The sequence below is a fragment of the Balaenoptera acutorostrata genome, chromosome 19 (assembly GCF_949987535.1).
Source record: "Balaenoptera acutorostrata chromosome 19, mBalAcu1.1, whole genome shotgun sequence".
NCBI lineage: Eukaryota > Metazoa > Chordata > Mammalia > Artiodactyla > Balaenopteridae > Balaenoptera > Balaenoptera acutorostrata.
The window spans coordinates 28468193-28487820 of NC_080082.1; the positions used below are offsets into that span (position 1 = coordinate 28468193).

Sequence of the window (19628 nt, forward strand, 5' to 3'; positions counted from 1 at the left end):
CATCCAGGTGTCCAAAACTGTCTGCAGTGGCACTGGGCACTTGAGGTTTAAGTCACATAGAGTATTCTTATCCCCTGGATTGTAACCTTCAAGTTGTCTGGGAAAAGCACTGAATGATTCTGATATTTCTCTTATGCACTGAGGTTGGTTTAAGAAAGTATATCTTTGAGGGAAAAGTAGATAATTTTTCTGGTTGAACTGTTAGAGAAGAGTATTTATGGCTAGGACAGAGTACGGAATTTCCAGAAGCAAATAACAATAAAAAAGAGAGAGAAAAAAAAAAAGGAGAAATGAATAATCCCTGTCTGGTCTCAAAGGTTGAAAAATTTGCCTTGGACCCAAAAAGGAAATGCTAAGGAAGAACTGAGGTAAGTGGTAATGATGGCTACCATACAGAGGAGAAAAACAAATGTAATACTCCATGCTGTTTGAAATTTTCACCTCCAGGAGACCAAATAACAGGAAATAATATAGATGTGTCATTCAAACACATACATGATTAACAAATCTGAAGGAAAAGGATTTTTCTGTTATAGGAAACTCTTTGCTATTAAGAAAAGCAAACAAAATATGTAAACAGTATGAATAGCAACACTTTCCTTAATGAGATCCACTTAAAAGTGGTGTCTGAAAACACTCAATTGCACACTCGACTGTACACCTACCAGAACCTAACAGGTATTCAATAAGCATTTTAAGTGAGTTTATTCTAAAATCTGTAAAGGGGATATATGTATAACTGATTCACTTTGTTATAAAGCAGAAACTAACACACCATTGTAAAGCAATTATACTCCAATAAAAATGTTAAAAAAATCTGTAAAAAACATATTTATCTCTTTGAGAAGCTGAGACAACATCACTCAATAAATATGAATCTAATGCTTATATGCCAGGCACAGAGCAAAGATGAAAAAAGGTACCTCGTGCTCTTCTTAAAGGGATGAAGGAAGACAACACAGAGTGCCCAACCCATAATATAGCACCTGCCACAGAAGCCCATGCATATAGTGTCAGGTTCATTAGGAGGAGGCCTCTCGCTCCACCATTCTTCCAGTGGAAAAGGAACTTAGTAATATTCAAGTATCTCCACAGGAGCAAGTTTTTAGGTGACTGTATAAATCAGCATTAGCAAAAGAGGAATGAAGGATTTATATTTGCACTGAAACATATTCATGTCTTAAATAAGCCAAAATATTGTTGGTACAAATATCCCTGACCACAAAGTGAAAGGTTAACTGAAAGTCCATAAATTAAATTGATAAAGATGAAGCTAATAGTAACTCTAATGAAAAATAAAGAGGAAACACGATGAAAAACCAAGATCAATTTGAGACAATACTGATGATGCATCCCAAATAAGCAGCATCCCTTCCTGAATATTGTAGGAATCCCCATTCTGCATATGACATGTAAGAAGTTTTGCACTGGTGCCAAGTTTCCTATGACAGTACTTCCTGGGAGAAAAAGGTATTAGAGCCAACAGTAAACTCTTTAATGTTGTGCTAGTTTTGGTTTATGAATATTATGTTTTAGTAATCCTTAATAATTTACTTGGCAGGTTATTAATAAGTAGCCTTAGGCATAGGTAGGTATGAGCAACTATGAAGCAATAAGAATTGAAAAAAAGGAGAGGGGCCAGGTAGGAGCCATACTTTGAGAATCACTGCATTAAAGGAGCACAGAAGAGGAAACTTAATTCTTCAGGAGGTAGAAGGGGTAAGAAAAAAAAACTAACACTGAAACATTAAACTGAGGTAATAAACCTGCCAAGTAAGGTATTTCAAAACCTTCTACTTTATGTGTATACGACCCATGAAATTATGCTTGGAAACTATAATTTCAAGCAATAAGAAAGCTACATACAGGGTTCATTCCTTAACGAACTTAAGGAGTGCATCAATCCTTTGCTGTCTCAAATGCATTCTTAGTTTTCAAAAGCTTAGAGAGGGAGAAAGGGGAATATTCTCTAAGAGCTTATCACTATTTATTAGATAACTTTATCTCATTTAGCCTTGTATATATCATAGTTATCTACAGTTAAACATGCTTTCACATACCGAACCAGCAAGCATTCCCTTTTGGAATGGACACTGAGAGTAAAATATAACAAATATGTACTTTTTTTCTAATCATAAAGGTTGGCAAGAAAACTATATCAAAAGCCAACTTATTGAACAGATAAACCAAAGGGAACATATTCACTTTTTTGCCTTCCTAAAAGTTGTGAAAGTCTCCTCCTAAGGTTGTGGCCCAAGTTATGGCATTTACTACTTCAGAACTGTTCTGTTCTTCAAGTTTCTAACTTGCATACCAGGAAAAAACTATCCAAATTCAATGGTAAATGCCTTGAAAAATGCCCAAATATTTGAAGAGAAGCTAAATAGATACTTTACTACCCACCTTTCCCCGGCCATAACTCTTTTGAAATAGATTACTGTGGTTCTACTGTGGTTCCTGTCTGTGATGCCTAATGACTTTTCACTTACTTTTGCAACCCTGTGACAGTCACATCCTACTTTACAAGAATCCCACCACAAAACAGAAAATTTCCAATTTAAAGTAGTGTTAATAGTGGGACTTCCCTGGTGGTGCAGTGGTTAAGAATCCGCCTGCCGATGCAGGGGACACAGGTCCGATCCCTGGTCCGGGAAGATCCCACATGCCATGGAGCAACTAAGCCTGTGTGCCACAACTACTGAGCCTGTGCTCCACAGCAAGAGAAGCCACCTCAATGAGAAGCCCACACCCTGCAACGAAGAGTAGCCCCCGCTCGCCGCAATTAGAGAGAAAAGACTGGGCGCAGCAACGAAGACCCAACACAGCCAAAAAAAATAAATAAAAAAAAAAAGTAGCGTGATAGTGGTTACCATCTCAAGAATTCCTAATAATTTTTCAAACTATATAGGTACTAGATTGTCCAAGAGAGTTGTATTTTAAAGAATGCAAAATGACTTCTCATTTCATTATAACAAATTACTTCATTATTAGGAAAAGCATAGGCAATTCTTGATAGACTGAATTAAGCTCATGAGTTGAAACAGACTGTAATAAATTCACTTTAGGAACACACAATGATTTTTTTTGATTATACTCTTGCCAAAACATACTTCAAAGTTGTTATTTTCCCCTATTCACTACAGAATAACATACTACTACATAAAATGCTAAGTTTTTATTTTCTCTTGATTCTTGGCCAATTTACTAACTGGAAAGTTATTTTGCTGACAAAGCAGAAAAAGTCCACATAAAGTATGCTGGAACACTTCCTATAGTCAATGACGTAAAAATAATCATGGAGTACAGAAATAATGAAAACAGCAAAAGCAGGACACAGACCTTAAGCAGTAGGTCTGCACGACATGTACCCTGGGAACCAGAAAGCTCACAAAATCACCAGTGATTTTTTCAAAAAAGACTCATGGAACATAAGATTAGAAAAACAGGAAGTTCAAGTCGGCTTTTTGTTTAAAAAAAAAACTTCAAAAATCACAAATTACTAAATATTTGTTAAACCAGCTCTAACAAATGTAACTAACCAAAAATTAGGAAAATGTCAGACATGGGCACAGTACGTATAACCTCACAGAGGGAGCTACAAGGCAAGATGTCACCCCAGGAAATGCAAACTATATATGGTGAAAAGTAGAAAAAAACACTGTGGAAGAGAAATATAAAAGCAATTGCTAATGTGCCTCATAATCTATAGTTTGGGGCTACTACAGGAAGGCATAGTATTCATGGAAAAAAAAGGAGGTCTCATTTCTAAAATCACAACTGAGGGAGGAAACATGATATTCACTACCTGTAGACATCCAAAGGCCACAAATACATTTATATGGGAAAAGGGGAGGTAGTTTACAATATTGAGATCAAATTACCTACAGGAAAATTTCAGCTGTCAGAAAAAAAAATTCCCGAAGGAAAAGATTATATCATAGGGCTATCTTCTGCCAGTACCATCAGGAGTTCAAAGTAAATTAAAACTCTGGGAGCAAAACTGGAAATCCCTCTACCCCCATCTAAGCAGGAGTTGAAATCATGGGTTTAAGATTATATGACCTACAAAGCTGTAAACCTTGACGCTTTCAGTACAATATGGCTCCCAGCACTCCATAGGTGATCAACAAGTGTATTAATGCTAATCCCTTACATCTACATACTGCTTTACAGTTTAGAAAGTGCCTTCACTTTCATTTCTCAACAGCAACCCCTTTGATGGTAGAATCACAATACTTTACTTTCACACAGCTTGTAGTCTGTAAAGTACTTTCACACACTGTTATTTTACAGAAGAGACCCAAGGAGGTTAAGGAGGAGGAGATGGTAGGTAAGGGGCCTGGACGACCAAGGGACTCTATTCAGTCAGTTAAATAGACACTTCTAACCTTTAGAAGTTCAAAGTACAACACTCCAGGGGGAGCAACCTCATTCAGACAGCTATACAGGATAGAACGCCAGAGTCTCAGTGGACCATTTCTGCCTCTACCTCCGCCCCCAAAGACAGGGAAACTGAGGTAGCAGGTAGAACAAAAGCCTGATCTAGAGTCACGCAGGGCGTGCTGGTGGGACGGACTTCCCCCACTCCACCTGCACTATGCCCAGAAGCGGCTGAATCCTGTATTTGAGAGGAAAACGCTTGCCATTCCCGCTTCCCTCTCACTATTCCCCATCCAGGCTTTCCTATGGATGGGGGTCTTTTCTCCCCGGAACCGCGCAGCAAATCCCCTCTCTCCAGGCCCTTACCCATTTGTCACATGGGGCCTCCGAGGTAGAACCCGCTAGCTCTGGCTCCCAACTCCTAGCCTCTCTCTCTGAGGCGTCTCTTGACCCTAAGGCACGTCTAAGCTTCCCCGGCTATGGTCTACCTCCCACTCGTGCCACCTAAACCTCAAACTCCACAAAAGGAAACCCTCCCCAAGCGTCCTCCCACCTACCTCCTCCACCCTGGGCACCCCTGAGGAGCACTCCTAAGTATCAGCAGCCTCCCAGGAGCTACCTGCTTCTCACCTGAGCCCCTTTAGCCGCGGCCTCCTCAGAAGGGCGACCCCCAACAACCTCCTCGGTCAAGAACCCCCTAAAGGGGGAACACCCTCTTCCAGAAACCTCTCCGGGCGCCTTCAGCACGGCCCTCGCTGGAGGACCTCTGGGCTGTTTCCTGGGCTTTGCCCAACGCCACCCCCTCCCAGGCCCCTTCTCGGAACCTCCCCCAGCCCCAGTCCGGTCTCTCCGCCGCAGACTCGGGCGGCTGTTCCCCTCCCTCACGGACGTCCCCAGCCCTGGGGTTCCCCCCACTCCGCGTCCCCAGGGGCTTCCCGGAGCAGCGTGACTGGGCTGCGGCACTGACTTTCTCCAGCTCCCGGGCCCACCCGAGGGAGGAGGCGGCGGCGGCGGCGGCGCAACTCCTTTGTGACAGGTCCGAGAGAGCGGTAAAGATGGACGCGAGGCCACGGCGCTGCCATTACGTGCTGGGCCCACCCCCGCTTCGTACCGCCCAGGCCCTCCCTCAGTCCCCTAGGAAACGCCCCTTCCTCGGTGGCAATCCCTCTTCCTGACAGCCAATCATCTTTCAGAGACCACGTCACGTGACATCGCCGTTCGGCCCGCCCCCCTGGAGGAAGCTGGCCAATCCCCTTGCTGAAGTGTGACTGGCCCAATCAAGTCTCTCCCGCTAGCTTTCCAGGGACCGGATTTCCATCTGTCTCCTGGGGAGGAAGAGAGGTGCGGATTGGGTTACGCTGCCGGAAGGGGGGAGGAGCTCTGTTGTGGCGGTGAGGAAAAGGAATCTCAGAAGGGTCGGAAGAAATATAAAAGCAAAGGCTGTTTTTCTTGCTTTCTTTCTGTTTTTACTTTCTTTCTTTTTCTTTTTCCTTAAGAGCGAGCGGCCCTTGCGGTGGCGGTTTGGGGTGGGCGCCGCCGAGGTGAGGGGGTCTCGCCTCCCGCACGCTGGTAGGTGAGTGCGGCCTGGGCCCTGGCCAGGCAGCGAAACCTGGGCTCCGGCTTTCTCGCTCCGGAGGTGAGGGGCTGCGTCTGATGGGAGGTTTAGGGCCAGGTCTACCCTCAGTCCGCTCTCTCGCCCAGTGTTCTGAGTCACCGGGGACAGGGGCTTGCGGGGCCCAGCCTGAGGGAAGCCGAGGGAGCCCGCGGGAATGCCTTCAGGTCCTGTGGAGGAGGATGCCGACCCTTTCAAGCGGTCCTGGGACTTTGGGCCTCTAGTCGGCTCCCCTGTACCTTTTCTGTCAGGTGGGGCCACCCAGGCTCCAGGTGAGGAGCGGGCTCTTGTCCCAGAGGTCTTGGAACGGCTCCAGGCTCCTCGGGAGATGTGGGGGGTGCCTGGTTGGAAATGATTGAGTCACAGAATTAGTGCAGGAGGAGAAACATTTATTATGTACCAGTAGATGTGCTCAGTGCGTTTTCTTCTAATAGAAAACAAACCGGTGTGCTCGTTTTGCAGAAAATTTAGGAAACTAAGACCGCGCGGGTTGAAGCGTCTTGTTTGAGAGTTGCTGGCCCAGGTGAATGTCAGTGCGCATGGCGGGAAAGGGGGAGACCTATTCGTTCAGAGCACTGGTTCTTAAACTAGTAGAAAACAAGAGCTTCTGCGGCCCTTTTAAAATGCAGATTCTCGGACCCCACCCCAGATAGTCGGACTCGGGTCTTGGGGGGGACCCAGGAAGCCAAGTGCGGCTCTGGTGGTCAGAATTCCCAATGACCTCTTGTGTACCAGCTGTTGGGTAAGATTTGTTGATAATTCATTCAGCTGTTTGCCTTATTGCTGTGTTAACAAGGACCCCGTGAAATGGTTTGGAAGGCACTGCTTTTGAAACCCTTAAGAGGAATTAGTGTGTAGGCCCCTTTTTGATAACAAGCAATTGAGCTGAGGTAAAGGCAGCTTGTACAGTCTTTCAGATGGAGCTTGAGGTTAACAATTTGTAAGGGTCTGAAAGCAGAGGCTGCCCAATTATCTTTCTCACCTGAGGTGTTGGTGCCTCAGGTGAGAAATTCTTCGTGGTTGTAAGAAAGGAAGAATTATGTCAATACCATTTACCTGGTTAGCAGTCTTTACCTTTAGCTTCTAAGAATCTTGCTGTTCCGGTTAGAATCAAGCTGCTGCTTCAGAAATTGAAAACCACGTATCTGGTAAATGAAGTAATTTAAGTGCATGGTTCAGCCATAGACTCAGTTGTGTGTAATTATGTCTTCGTGGCAGCTAAATTAAACAATTTTAGTGTGCTCACTGTTGATCACCTTTTGTACATACTTTGTCTTAATTGTCAAATATGATGTGTCACTTTTTACTATAGGATGTGTTTTACAGATTATTTTGTGCTTGTCTTTGGTTTTCTGCATTTTCATTATGATGTATGCAACTATGGATTTGTTTCTGTTCAATTAGTTTGGTGTTTATTACACTTATTAATTTGTGGATTGGTGTCTTTCATTAGTTCTGTAAAATTCTCAGCCATTTTATATTCATGTATTGCTTCTGCCCCGTTGTTTATCTTTCTTTTTTATTGATTTAACATAGACCTTTTCACTCTCTTCTTTATGCCTCTTACTCTTTTTATTTTTCTATACTATATTCTGGATAATTTCTTCTTTATTAATTCTCTCATAGGTTATTTCTAACCTGTTACTAAACTCATCTGTTGCAATCTTAAATTCAGTTATTGCATGTTTTAGTTACTGAAGTTCTATTTTTTTTTTTCTTTTCAAATGTGCCATGCCACTGTCTTACAGTTTCTTATTCTCTGCTATTAATTTTGAGGCTTGGTTTTTATTTCTTTAAACATGGTAATCATAGTTGTTTTGTAATCTATATATGTTAATTCCTTTGGGAATATAAATTTCCTTTGGGTCTGTTTCTGTTACCCATTATTCCTACTTTTTTTCTTACCAGTTCACCTTTACCTTGATGGTGTAGTTCTTTGGGGTACCAGATTAAGATGGAGAAAAAGGTGGTTATCAGACTCCGCACACCCTGGGTGGGCTCCCTGCTTTTGAGTTTTGCTTCACAAGGGCACCAAAACAGCAGCTTTCAAGATCAGAGAAACCCTTGGGATGAAAACCAGTTTGAATATTGGACTTAATGTGGTTTTCACCTTGTCTTGGGTTTTTTTTTTTTTTTTTTTTTTAATTTTATAGCTACTTTATTTATTTATTTATTTATTTATTTATTTATTTTTTAATTTTTGGCTGTGTTGGGTCTTCAGTTCTCGCGAGGGCTTTCTCTAGTTACGGCAAGTGGGGGCCACTCTTCATCGCGGTGCAGGGACCGCTCTTCATCGCGGTGCGCGGGCCTCTCACTATCGCGGCCCCTCCCGTTGCGGGGCACAGGCTCCAGACGCGCAGGCTCAGTAGTTGTGGCTCACGGGCCCAGCTGCTCCGTGGCATGTGGGATCTTCCCAGACCAGGGCTCGAACCCGTGTCCCCTGCATTAGCAGGCAGATTCTCAACCACTGCGCCACCAGGGAAGCCCCCTTGTCTTGGGTTTTTGGCCAAATTGTTTACCATCTTGTTAGCTTTTCTGTTTGTTTAAAAATTATTTAAAAAAATTCTTCCAGTTTTACTTATCATAGAGGTAGGAGATTGGTCTCAATTACCTAGCCCACTATTTCTGGAAATGAAGGCCCCCTTTGATTTTTATTTTGAGTGTGAAATATGTCATTTCAGGGAAACTTGAGTTAAAGATAATTTTTCTTAATATATCTAAACTTCCACCACTTTTCACTGTGCAGTGTCATAGCTGCAAAATTAAGCTTCCCCTGTGCTTTTTTTCTAGTCTTCCTTATCTAACTTCTATTCTCTTAGAGCATTTAACCTCATTCTGCATTTCCTTAAATTGCTCATGTACCAACCTTATCTCTTTTATTGAATGCAGGTTCCTCACTTGCTAAAAAGTAGTGCCAGTTTACTACCTAGCACTGTGCCTTGCACATAATAGGTTCCCTGTAAAGATTTACTTCAAAAATACAGCTGAATGAGTTAGTGGGCCTTGTATGATTGGTGTAATGTAAAACCTTTTTTTGTCTTTTTAAAATTTGGCCTTAAGAGAGGAGATACATAAAGCCTGGAGGGTGGGGGTGGGAAGGAGTATGATTTAGTGTGGGTTAGGTTCCAAAGTTAGCCCAGATGGTAAAATAGTGTGTAATCAAAGCTATCCTCGAAAAACTTTTAGGGAGGCACCATGTTGGATGTAGGTATACCAGCGCAGCAAAATTCCAGCATGGCCAGATTTTCCTCCAGCTTTGAAACAGATGCTGTTTTTCTTCCTTTGAGTCCCAGATGAAGTAGTTGGTTTGCATTTAGGAATTACAATGTGTAAAAAAATATAACTAATATTAGAATCACACATAGTGAGGGAAGTATTTATACTCTGAGAGGCACACATGAATTGGGGAGCTGAGAATTAGCTAAGGGAACCAATATTTAAGTTCTCTCTTTTTTTCTTCCAGTGGATATAGATGAATTCAGAGTAAATGCACATATGATGAGATTTTTTGTCTTGTGCTATGGAAAGATAAATGTATATTTAGTTTTTTTTTTAACTTCTAACTTCATGTGTTTTTTAGATGCCTAGACAACCAGAAGTTTACTTCAAATTGCTCTTTATAGTAAACATTCTAAATATGAATTACATTGCTTATGGTGTACCTTCATTTTGAGATTCTTTAGTCTCCTTTGCTAGTGGAATAGGTTAAATAAGCCTCAGTGTTAGAAGAGTGACTAAGGATTACTTTGTCTAGTAATAAGTGCTGACAAAGTGTTCTCTGTTAGTAGTTGTCATTCATTCTCTGAAGTTTATTTATTTATTTATGTTTGGCTGCGTTGGGTCTTCGTTGCTGCTCGCGGGCTTTCTCTAGTTGCCGTGAGTGGGGGCTACTCTTGGTTGCGGTGCGTGGGCTTCTCATTGCTGTGGCTTCTCTGGTTGCAGAGCACGGGCTTTAGGCACGCAGGCTTCAGTAGTTGTGGCACATGGGCTTAGTTGCTCCGTGGCGTGTGGGATCTTCCCAGACCACGGATAGAACCTGTGTCCTCTGCCTTGGCAGGCGGATTCTTAACCACTGCGCCACCAGGGAAGTCCCTGAAGTTTTATAATACAGGGAAAGTTGGCTTGATCTAAACTGCTGTAGCTTGGTAGAAGTGCCTTCTGGCCAGAAAGCAGTCTTTATTTGGAATATTTTTGAGTTTGCCAGATGACAAATTCCTCTTAGTTGCTGTCCTGCATTTTGAAATCCCATGTGACTTGAACATCAGGATAAAAGTGTTGAAAGAGCAGTACTTAAGTATATTTACTGACAGAAAGAAAGTGGATTGGCCTATTGTTTTTGCTCCCCAGAGGGAAGCCTTAGAACACCGTAACACAGAGATCTGATCCTCTCTGGTGTATTTTTACACATCCAGTGTATCTAATGTTAGAAATTAGGAGGGTATGGTGGCTAGTGATGTAAACACTTAGGTAGTCTGCCATCACAAAATTCAGTTCCATAGGAAACCAGATCTCATTAATTTGTATCATGGCACGAGCTAAATGGAATAATTTTCGGGTCAGCAATGGCAATTATTTTGGGAGCAGCAATGTAAGTGTTGTTTTTTAAAACTTGTATAGCATGCTATGTATGAGTCCATTCTGTCATTCTGTCCCACCAACCTGGAAATTAAATACTTCAGTCTCCAGTACAAATACAGTAGTGCAGTGTTTAACATTTACTTCAGCTTGAAATATAAGAACTTTGTTTCTTCGGCTGTCAAGCAAATTTGAAAACTCTTTGCATCAGTTTGAAACTTTTAAGTTGGGACAAAGTGATTTTGGTATGGTTTTGGTTTTCCATGAATTCCATATTTGAAGAACTTAAATAATCCTTTTAAAAATAATGTAATGTTTAATTTGATAATTAAACTTGAGTCAAAAAAGCTGTGTGAGTAAAGGAACATGCAAAAAAGCTATGTGAGTAAAGGAAAGTTGACAGCATTTATTCTTTCTAAAATTAAACACAGTAAAGACAAAATAAGCATTTTCAATGTAAATCCTCTTCATCCCTAAATGAATTTTTATAATTAGATCCCCACACCCCTGGGCGTTTGTTTGTTTGTGTTTTGTTTTAAATTATTCTAGCAAACAAAAGAGGAAAATAAGAGACTTGTGAAAAATTAGATAGGCTGTAGGAATTTGAAATAGACAATTTAATTTCTGGTTTCTCTGTCTACTTCCAGAAGAAGGTAAGTTGTGGGTACTCATCACCTTTCTAATGCAGAATAAAGTCAGTGAATGTTGGACTCTTCAGAGAAAAATGCTGTGTGTGGGAAATATTTATTGCTTAGTGTGAGAGCACAGTTTTAGTTGAAATTAAAGGAAAGTAGCAAGAGTTTTTTAAAAAAATTATTTATTTATTTTTGGCTGCGTTGGGTCTTCATCGCTGCGCACGGGCTTTCTGTAGTTGCAGCGAGCGGGGGCTACTCTTCGTTGCGGTGCGCGGGCTTCTCATTGTGGTGGCCTCTCGTTGAGGAGCACGGGCTCTAGGCGCATGGGCTTCAGTAGTTGTGGCACACGGGCTCAGTAGTTGTGGCTCGTGGGCTCTAGAGTGCAGGCTCAGTTGTGACGTATGGGCTTAGTTGCTCCGTGGCATGTGGGATCTTCCCAGACCAGGGCTCGAAACCGTGTCCCCTGCATTGGCAGGCAGATTCTTGACCACTGCACCACCAGGGAAGTCCTGCAAGAGTTATTCTTGAAGAAGATGTCAGTTATCTAATATAGTAACGTGATGTAATCTTTGGTCTTGTGTTTCCTATTGCACAAGTTGTATAGTGTTTGAATAGAATCCCCTATGGGACAAAGACGCTTTGGTGAATATTTGTTTAATGACTACCATTTTCTATAATTTACATTGGACAGTATCTAAGAATATTCATGTGAGAGCATTCCTCCCTGCTCAGATTCTTCAGATCCTCTCCATGGTTGGTTTATTCAATAAGTATGTCTTTATATTTAACGTGTGGCAGACACTGTGCTAATAAACACTGTGAATAAAAAGAGCTGTTGGAATAGTCATAAATGATAAAACACAATGGGTAAGTGCTATAGTAGAGTAATAAATAGCTGGAATGGGGGCCAGAGGAGAAACAGGGAGACTAATGGAATGCTCTTGCAGTAGTTTATGCAAGATGAGGCCCTGAAAAGAAGAGATTAGAAAGGAAAGGACTCTTAAAGGAGAGGATGAATTAGAAAGAGATCATTATGAGGTAGAAATAATAGAACTTGGAGACTGGTGGCATGTAAGGGAAAAAGGAAAAAGGAGTCTAGATATATGCCCAGGTTTTCAGCCTGGGAAACTTGATTGATCCATATTTGTTCCCTTCATTACTGCCTCTTACCTGTACTGTTCACTTTGGTAATTTATTACATACGCTATTATCTGGTATTAACTAGTGCAAGAGTATTAACTCTTAAAGTTTATTTTCTTTATCACCCCATAGAATTTGGCACAGTGCTGGACACAGTTCAGCATTCAGCACAATGTTGAGTTTATTTAATTTGAATTAATAATAAAACAGTAAAAGAGAGAACCACAGTAAAGCACTTTGTAGTAATGGCAAACCTTTCAAAGCATTTTTAAGCAGGTGCCAAACACTGCTAAGTGCTTTACATGAATTCTCTTGTTATCCTCACAAAAGCTTTATGTTGTGCAGTACTATTTTAATCCCCATTGGTGAGTGCAATCTGTGGATTAGGAAACTAAGGCTCAGAGGAGTTAAGTGACTTGTCCAGGATCATACAACTTATAAGTGGCAGAACCGAGGTCTCTTGATCTCAGAGTCTATAGTCTTCATCATTACCTGTATCATTACCTCTTGTAAGGAGGCTGCAGCAGAAGGTATTTGTTATATATTGGTTGAATTAGATTAGGTTGTAGTGAAAGGTGTCTTAAGTTAAGCTGACTTCTTGGCAATATTTATTGACAGTGAAGTCTTGAATCCTGAAAAGACCTGAATATTTCTGGAGAAGAAGTATTCTGAATATTATCCAGAATACGCAGGAGTATGACCACTTGTTCATGAACATTTTCTGTCCTTTAACCTCTCCTAATATAAAAATTAATTAGCCAGAGGGCCACTGGTGGCATTGAAGGCAAGAAGGGAACAACAGTAGTTGAAGTGCCAGGGAATGAGCACCTACAGAAGATGTGCAAATTGAAGAAAGAGATGGATAAAGCAGTCTATGGTTTAGTCTTGGTCCTTTTAAACTCACAGAAATTTATTATAATTAGGTGTGGCCATCTTGTTTTATTTTGGGAATGAGGGAATGTCAGGATTATATTAGCTTTAAAGAACAGAGTTTTGGACTTCCCTGGTGGGGCAGTGGTTAAGAATCCGCTTGCCAATGCAGGGGACACGGGTTCGAGCCCAGGTGCGGGAAGATCCTACATGCCACGGAGCAGCTAAGCCTGTGCGCCACAACTATTGAGCCCGTACTCTGGAGCCCACAAACTGCTAAATAAATAAATAAATACATTTAAAAAATAAATTAAAATAAAGAACAGATTTTTTACAAGTGTTCATTAGTTTTTACTGTGTGAGTGTTTTCTCAGGAAATCAACCCTTTGAGAGAAGTAGAGTTTCTCTGTCAAATTCTAAATCCATTGTCTTTAAATTTCCTTTTTTTAATGTGCTTCTGCCTTGTTTTCATTTTCATTAGCCAATGGTGATCCTTGATTTTGTCCTTATTTGTGAAAGATGGGGAAATAGCACAGGCTAAACTCTTTGGGTAGAAGTTGAATTTTAACACTTAAAAAAAAAAATCTCTTTATTTATTTATTTATTGGCTGCGTTGGGTCTTTGTTGCTGCTCGCGGGCTTTCTCTAGTTGAGGCGAGCGCGGGCTACTCTTCGTTGAGGTGCGCGGGCTTCTCATTGCGGTGGCTTCTCTTGTTGCAGAGCACGGGCTCTAGGCGTGCGGGCTTCAGTAGTTGTGGCATGTGGGCTCAGTAGTTGTGGCACACGGGCTTAGTTGCTCCACGGCATGTGGGATCTTCCCGGACCAGGGATCGGACCTGTGTTCCCTGCATTGTCAGGTGGATTCTTAACCACTACGCCACCAGGGAAGTCCCGAATTCTAACACTTTGAGAAAAAGATTGATGAAAAGGAGAGTAAGAATGTCTTGGAATCCCATAAATTTGTCTTTTCCCAAAAGTAATTGATAAATGTTGGGAAGATTCTTATTTTTCTAGAGTTTCTGTTTCAAATTCAAACCCTTGTTTACATGTATTCTAAAGGCTCTGTCCCTTGAGTTTCAGGGATCTTTGTTAAAGTTAAATGAAGGTAGGTTCTTCTTTTTCCAAAAACTCAACAGGCTATGAAAATTAAATAAATGGTTTTATTTCCTTAATTTTACATTATAAGAATAATCTTAAGAGTCTCTGAATTCTTATTTAGATTGAAGCATGTAAGATTCTAGGTTTTTATTTTGGCCTTTTAGAAGAGTTCTTTCAGTATTAATATTATATTTTCATTTTTTAAGTGTAACGAGAGTGAAGAGATGCATTTAATGGCATACCAGTTGCATTACCACATCCTAAAATTTATTTCCCAGGTTTACATCATATGCAATTTGTTAAGTTCACTGCTTTGAGACACTTTTTCCTCTATTTTATAAGATTAAAGGAACTAGAAATGTTTGACCTAGAAAAGCGACAAATTAGGAGGAAAATGGGAGTTGTCTTCAAACAACTGCAGCATTGTCATGTTGAAAAAGGCATTTGGCTCCTTTTGTGTAGTCCCAGTGGATTGCACCTGTGTGTGGAATTTATAGGGAGACAGATTTCAGTTCAGTTTAAGGAAGAACTATCCTACCAGTCAGATCTGCTCAGAGAGTCAGCCAGCTGCCTGGGAAGGGAGTACAGTTTTAAAGTATGGGTTGGATGAAAATCTCCTGGGTATGTATGGTGGGTTCTGTTGCCAGATGGAGAATTGTTTGAGGTGGGCTATAAGGACCTGTTGCACGCTGAATTATTTACCAGGAAATAAGGGTGAGAGGACAGCCAATTTAGGGTGAGAAAGGAGAGCTACAGCTAAGAAAGGAGACATTGAGGGCCCAATATGTCTCTCCCATCCACTAGAGTTCTACATAGTTGATGTTTTCTCTGCCAGAGAGATTTAAGAAAATGTTGGCTCTTGTTCCATAAGAGGTCATTATGCAGAACTTGAGGAATTTTTGGCATGGTCACAGAGACAGAACAATTCTGTTTCTGTAATAGACCTCTGGCTGGAGACATCAAGTAATGCTAAATCAAAAGTGTCCAGGTTGTGGGCTTTAGGTGGGAGCAACAGCTTCTGTCAATTGATTTGGTTTTCTTTCTAGTAAATTTAAAAATTTTCTCATTGTTGTTTCATTGAACTAAACTTCAACAGTAGGATTTAGGCGGAGACTATCCTTTTGTTCTGCATGTTTGGATTTATTTTCTCAGTTTCCATTTTCGTCTTTACTAGAGAAAAATGTTTCATGAACATTCTCATCACTGGAATTTGATGTAGGAAGAAAGCTGAAATTGACATGTCCTTCTTTTCAAGGAGGATCCCTGGTTTCTGGGAAGGGGTATGGTGAAGTGGGTAAGAGTATGAATTTTTGCTCTCAAGCCTGGATTTGCTTCTCAGCTCCACCATTCACCACCTTTATCACCTTAGACAAGTGACCTAACTTCTCTGGGCCTAAAGTGCTGAGGTCATTGTGGGAATGAGAAAAAAGAAGGATGGAGGATAGAATCTTAAGTGGGGCAGATTTGGAGTTTACAGGGAGGAAGGTCAGGAAGAGGTGAAAGAGGAGTCATTTTAGTAGAGTACAGAGGACATGGAACCTGAAGTGGGGAGATCTGGGTTCTTCTAGTCTTACTTTCTCCACTCTTGGTCTGTGTGCCTCTAGGCATATCACTTCCCTGCTGAACGGACTAGACTCATCTCTAAGGCTCCTTGAATATCTGAGTTTCTCCTTTCAGAATCTACTTGGAAATAAAAACAGGTGAATCAAGGTGGTGTAATATCCCTGAAACAGGAATTTCGAGAAGGAACAATGTCAGGGTGCCCAGGAGGCCAATTTGTCTATATTAGAGCGACAGAGAAAAATCTGGAATGTAAGGTTTACTGTGGCATATCATGAGAATTATTCCAGGTCCTCTCGCTGAGTTTGTAGATAACATAGATGTTGATAAAACTACTTGATACATTAGGAAAATGTAATCATGTGCTTTCATCAATGACCTGTAAATTAAACTGCTTGAGGATTTCTCAATTCAAGGTTGAAAGGAGTTTTGAGGTAGTCTATTGCTGGGGGAGACAGAGCTCAATCTTCTTGTTTCTCTTTAGAATTTTAATTGCAGTTCTCACTTGAAATGGTTTTTTTGTTTTTTTTTTTTGTAGACTGATTGTTCCATTATGGATGGAGGGGATGATGGTAACCTTGTTATCAAAAAGAGGTTTGTGTCTGAGGCAGAATTAGATGAACGGCGCAAAAGGAGGCAAGAAGAATGGGAGAAAGTTCGAAAACCTGAAGATCCAGAAGGTATAGAGGCTTGTAGACCTTTAATCTTTACAACCCTGCAAAGTGGGTATTAATGTCTTCGCTTTAGAGTAGAGAAACTGAGGCTCAAGGGACCTATGTAAGGCCGCCATAGCTGGGAGCAGAACCAGGGTCCTCACATCTTTGCCCTTTCCACTCTGCCACACTGTCTTCCAGGAGATTCCGCTAGTCTATTCCATCTATTCAGGTGGATCCAGGATCTGAACAGCTGAGAATGCTGCTGCCAAGCAGGGTTTGGGTGGATCCCTCATCCAGTTAACTGTCTCAGGCCATGGGCCCTATTAACATTGATAGTTGGCTTTGAGAACTGCTGGCCCCTCTCTGAGGTCCAAAGGGAAGCTGTGGACTTTGTACTATTTTTGTGTTATCTTTGCCCTCAGATCATGCAGAGACTTGACTTCATCTTTAAAATCCTTTGTGATTCCAAAATAATATGAAAGGATTCTAAAGTATGTATTTTTCCCCCCTCCCTTTCTTTCAGAATGCCCAGAGGAGGTTTATGACCCTCGGTCTCTATATGAAAGGCTACAGGAACAGAAAGATAGGAAGCAGCAGGAGTATGAAGAACAGTTCAAATTCAGTAAGCTTCAGAAAACGCAGTGTCCAAGGGACTCTGCAGGGCCTTTTTGGTGCACTTTTGCCCTGTGCAACACTTTTACTAACCAACCATGAAATTGTCTTGATTATCTTTAGATAAAATTGTCTTTAGATGCTCATTTGGTGGAAAAGAGACAACTTTCTACCATCTAGACCACATTGAACATTTTTGTTTAGAACTCAAGATACCCATTTTAATTTTACGCTAATATCTAGTAATGGGAGAGATGCCTTGATTTTATGTCATGTTATCTATCCAAAAGCTTTGGTGTTTACAAATTCTTTCTTCTAATCCCCTGAAGTATCTGCTATTTATTAAAAAATAGGACAAGGAAAATTCTTATTTGACTATATTTTTCCTTTAGCCTGTTAAGTGTTCCTTGTTTAATTATTTCCTCAGAGAACATGGTAAGAGGCTTAGACGAAGATGAGACCAACTTCCTTGATGAGGTTTCTCGTCAGCAGGAACTAATAGAAAAGCAGCGAAGAGAAGAAGAACTGAAAGAACTGAAGGAATACAGAATATCCTTTGTACTTTGTGAGGAATGTATAAGGTGTCAGTTTCTCATCAACATCTATGCATTTTAGTTTCTTCATAAGTAGAATGAGGGTCTTCTGCCTGGTGATCTCTAGTTCCCTTTCAACACGGATGTTCCTATGACTCTGAATAACTGGCAGTGATATGTAGAGTTATGTTGCATGCAGGAGTCTGTTGCAATCAAAAGTCCAGATCCTTTAGGATTAACTAAAGGCCTAAATCCTAATAGTCAGGACCAGGGTATTCTTGCCTTGTGGGATTAGACTCTGGAACAGGTGGGTGATGCAGTGAACCTCATCCAGGGGAGACACTGGCTTCTACGTTTTAAAAGGAAATGTTTAGCAACCCTCCTGTGTCCTCAGTAAGACCTTCCCTACAGATACAGCCTGGTTTGTCCCCATAGGTGGGTAGAGAAAGCATCCAAGAGAACTTTGCTTTGGTTCACTATTGCCTTTTTGGCATCCACTTGAATGTCTTAATAGACATCCCAAATGTAACTTGGCTGAATCAAAATTCTCAATTCCGTGCCTCATTACCCCGACCCTCATCACACCACCTCCCTCCCCCGCGACTCCCAATCTCTTCTTTTTCTGGTCTTCCCAATCTCAGTAATGGTACTCCTATACCCCCAGGTGCCTAGGCCAAAAACTACCTCCAAAATGTACTCCAAATCTTGCCATTCTTGCTTTCTCTGCTGCCACTGCAGTCGTCATAGACCTTCTCTGGACTACTGGGACCGTCTAATTGTCTCTGCTTCTGCTCTCCTCCCCCACAATCCATTCTCTAGACAATAGTCTGGGGAACTTTTGAAAACATACATGGGATCATATCACTTTCCTGTTTGAAACACTAGTGGCTTCCTGTTGCATTTAGTCTTAAATCTGCATTCTTTACCAGGTCATACAAGGCTCTGCATGATTTTGGCCAACCCACCACCCTGTTGTATCTTGAACTACTCTTCCTCCTGTTTACTATACTCCAGCCTACTGGCCTTCTTTATGTTCCTCTCATACTGAGCTCTGTGAGGCATTTGCTATTTCCTCAGCCTGGAATGCTCTGCCCTCAGAGTTACAAGGCTGGCATTTCATGACACTTGGGTCTCAGCTCCGTTCCTCATAGAGCACCCCACCTAAAATTGCACCCACCCCCATCACTGACTATAATGTCATTTTTTTAATGATCTCTGTCACTACCTGAAAATCTTAATTTATATGCTTACTGGTTTGTGTGCTTCTTTATTGCTGGAATATAAAGTAAGCTCCATAAGAACAAGGACTTGATCACCACTGATTTCTCCAGTGCTTGGCATATAGTAAGTTCTCAGTATATACGTGAATATATTAATGAATGACTCATAGGAGAGGTTAAAAGGACCACCTTAGCTTTTTCCTTCTGTGAGAAAGCTAATTTGAGTATTTCATGCTTGTATGTTGAATAACCTCACTCGTGTGACTGAACAGGCTTTACCTCTAAGATTGATGATATGACTGTGTGTGTGTGCTAGTTGGTATTTTTTGCAGAGAGTGTGCAGCAGGTTCCATTAAAGAGTTATGTAGGAAAAAATGTGGACAGATTCCCAGGGATTTGGTTTAAGACAAGGTGACTGACGGTGATCGAGATAAGGTGGCAGCACAGTGCCGCAAAACCTGCTCTGAACTGGTAGCAGAAGACCTGGCTTCAAGTCCCAGTTCTTCTCGTGGAATTCTGGTATAACACTAAGATAGGAGTTGATGGAAAGTCACACCTCCATCCCAACTGTAGGATTGAGCTTGATTTTTCTGAAGCTTCCCTCCCGAACTCTGTTCCGTGGTGACCCCAGGATGATATTATGCGTTGATATATCTGAGATGGGCAGATATATGTATTGCATTGTTTCAGGCACCTGGCTTTTTCCTCTAAAGAAAAATATATTAATTACACTGTCAT

At 41.3% G+C, this 19628-nt stretch overlaps 2 protein-coding genes across 6 annotated transcripts in view; one reads left to right on the forward strand and one right to left on the reverse strand.

Moving 5' to 3' along the window:
- RSPRY1 (ring finger and SPRY domain containing 1) overlaps window positions 1-5491 on the reverse strand; it is a 47356-nt gene extending 41865 nt beyond the window's left edge. Inside the window, exon 1 of one of the 2 annotated variants that reach the window (XM_007167556.2) lies at window positions 5348-5491. The gene's annotated coding sequence lies outside the window, so the exon portion shown is untranslated. The remainder of the gene's footprint in view (window positions 1-5347) is intronic. The other variant, XM_057535034.1, reaches the window with a different exon arrangement.
- Window positions 5492-5703: 212 nt separating this feature from the next.
- PSME3IP1 (proteasome activator subunit 3 interacting protein 1) overlaps window positions 5704-19628 on the forward strand; it is a 44683-nt gene continuing 30758 nt past the window's right edge. Inside the window, exons 1-5 of one of the 4 annotated variants that reach the window (XM_057533999.1) lie at window positions 5748-5953; window positions 15914-16009; window positions 16408-16549; window positions 17049-17147; window positions 17565-17686. In XM_057533999.1, coding sequence (XP_057389982.1) covers window positions 16423-16549; window positions 17049-17147; window positions 17565-17686 — 348 coding nt within the window. In that variant the 5' untranslated portion in view covers window positions 5748-5953; window positions 15914-16009; window positions 16408-16422. Of the gene's footprint in view, window positions 6017-15913; window positions 16010-16407; window positions 16550-17048; window positions 17148-17564; window positions 17687-19628 lie in introns of all 4 variants that reach the window. The other 3 variants (XM_057534000.1, XM_057533998.1, XM_057533997.1) reach the window with 3 other exon arrangements.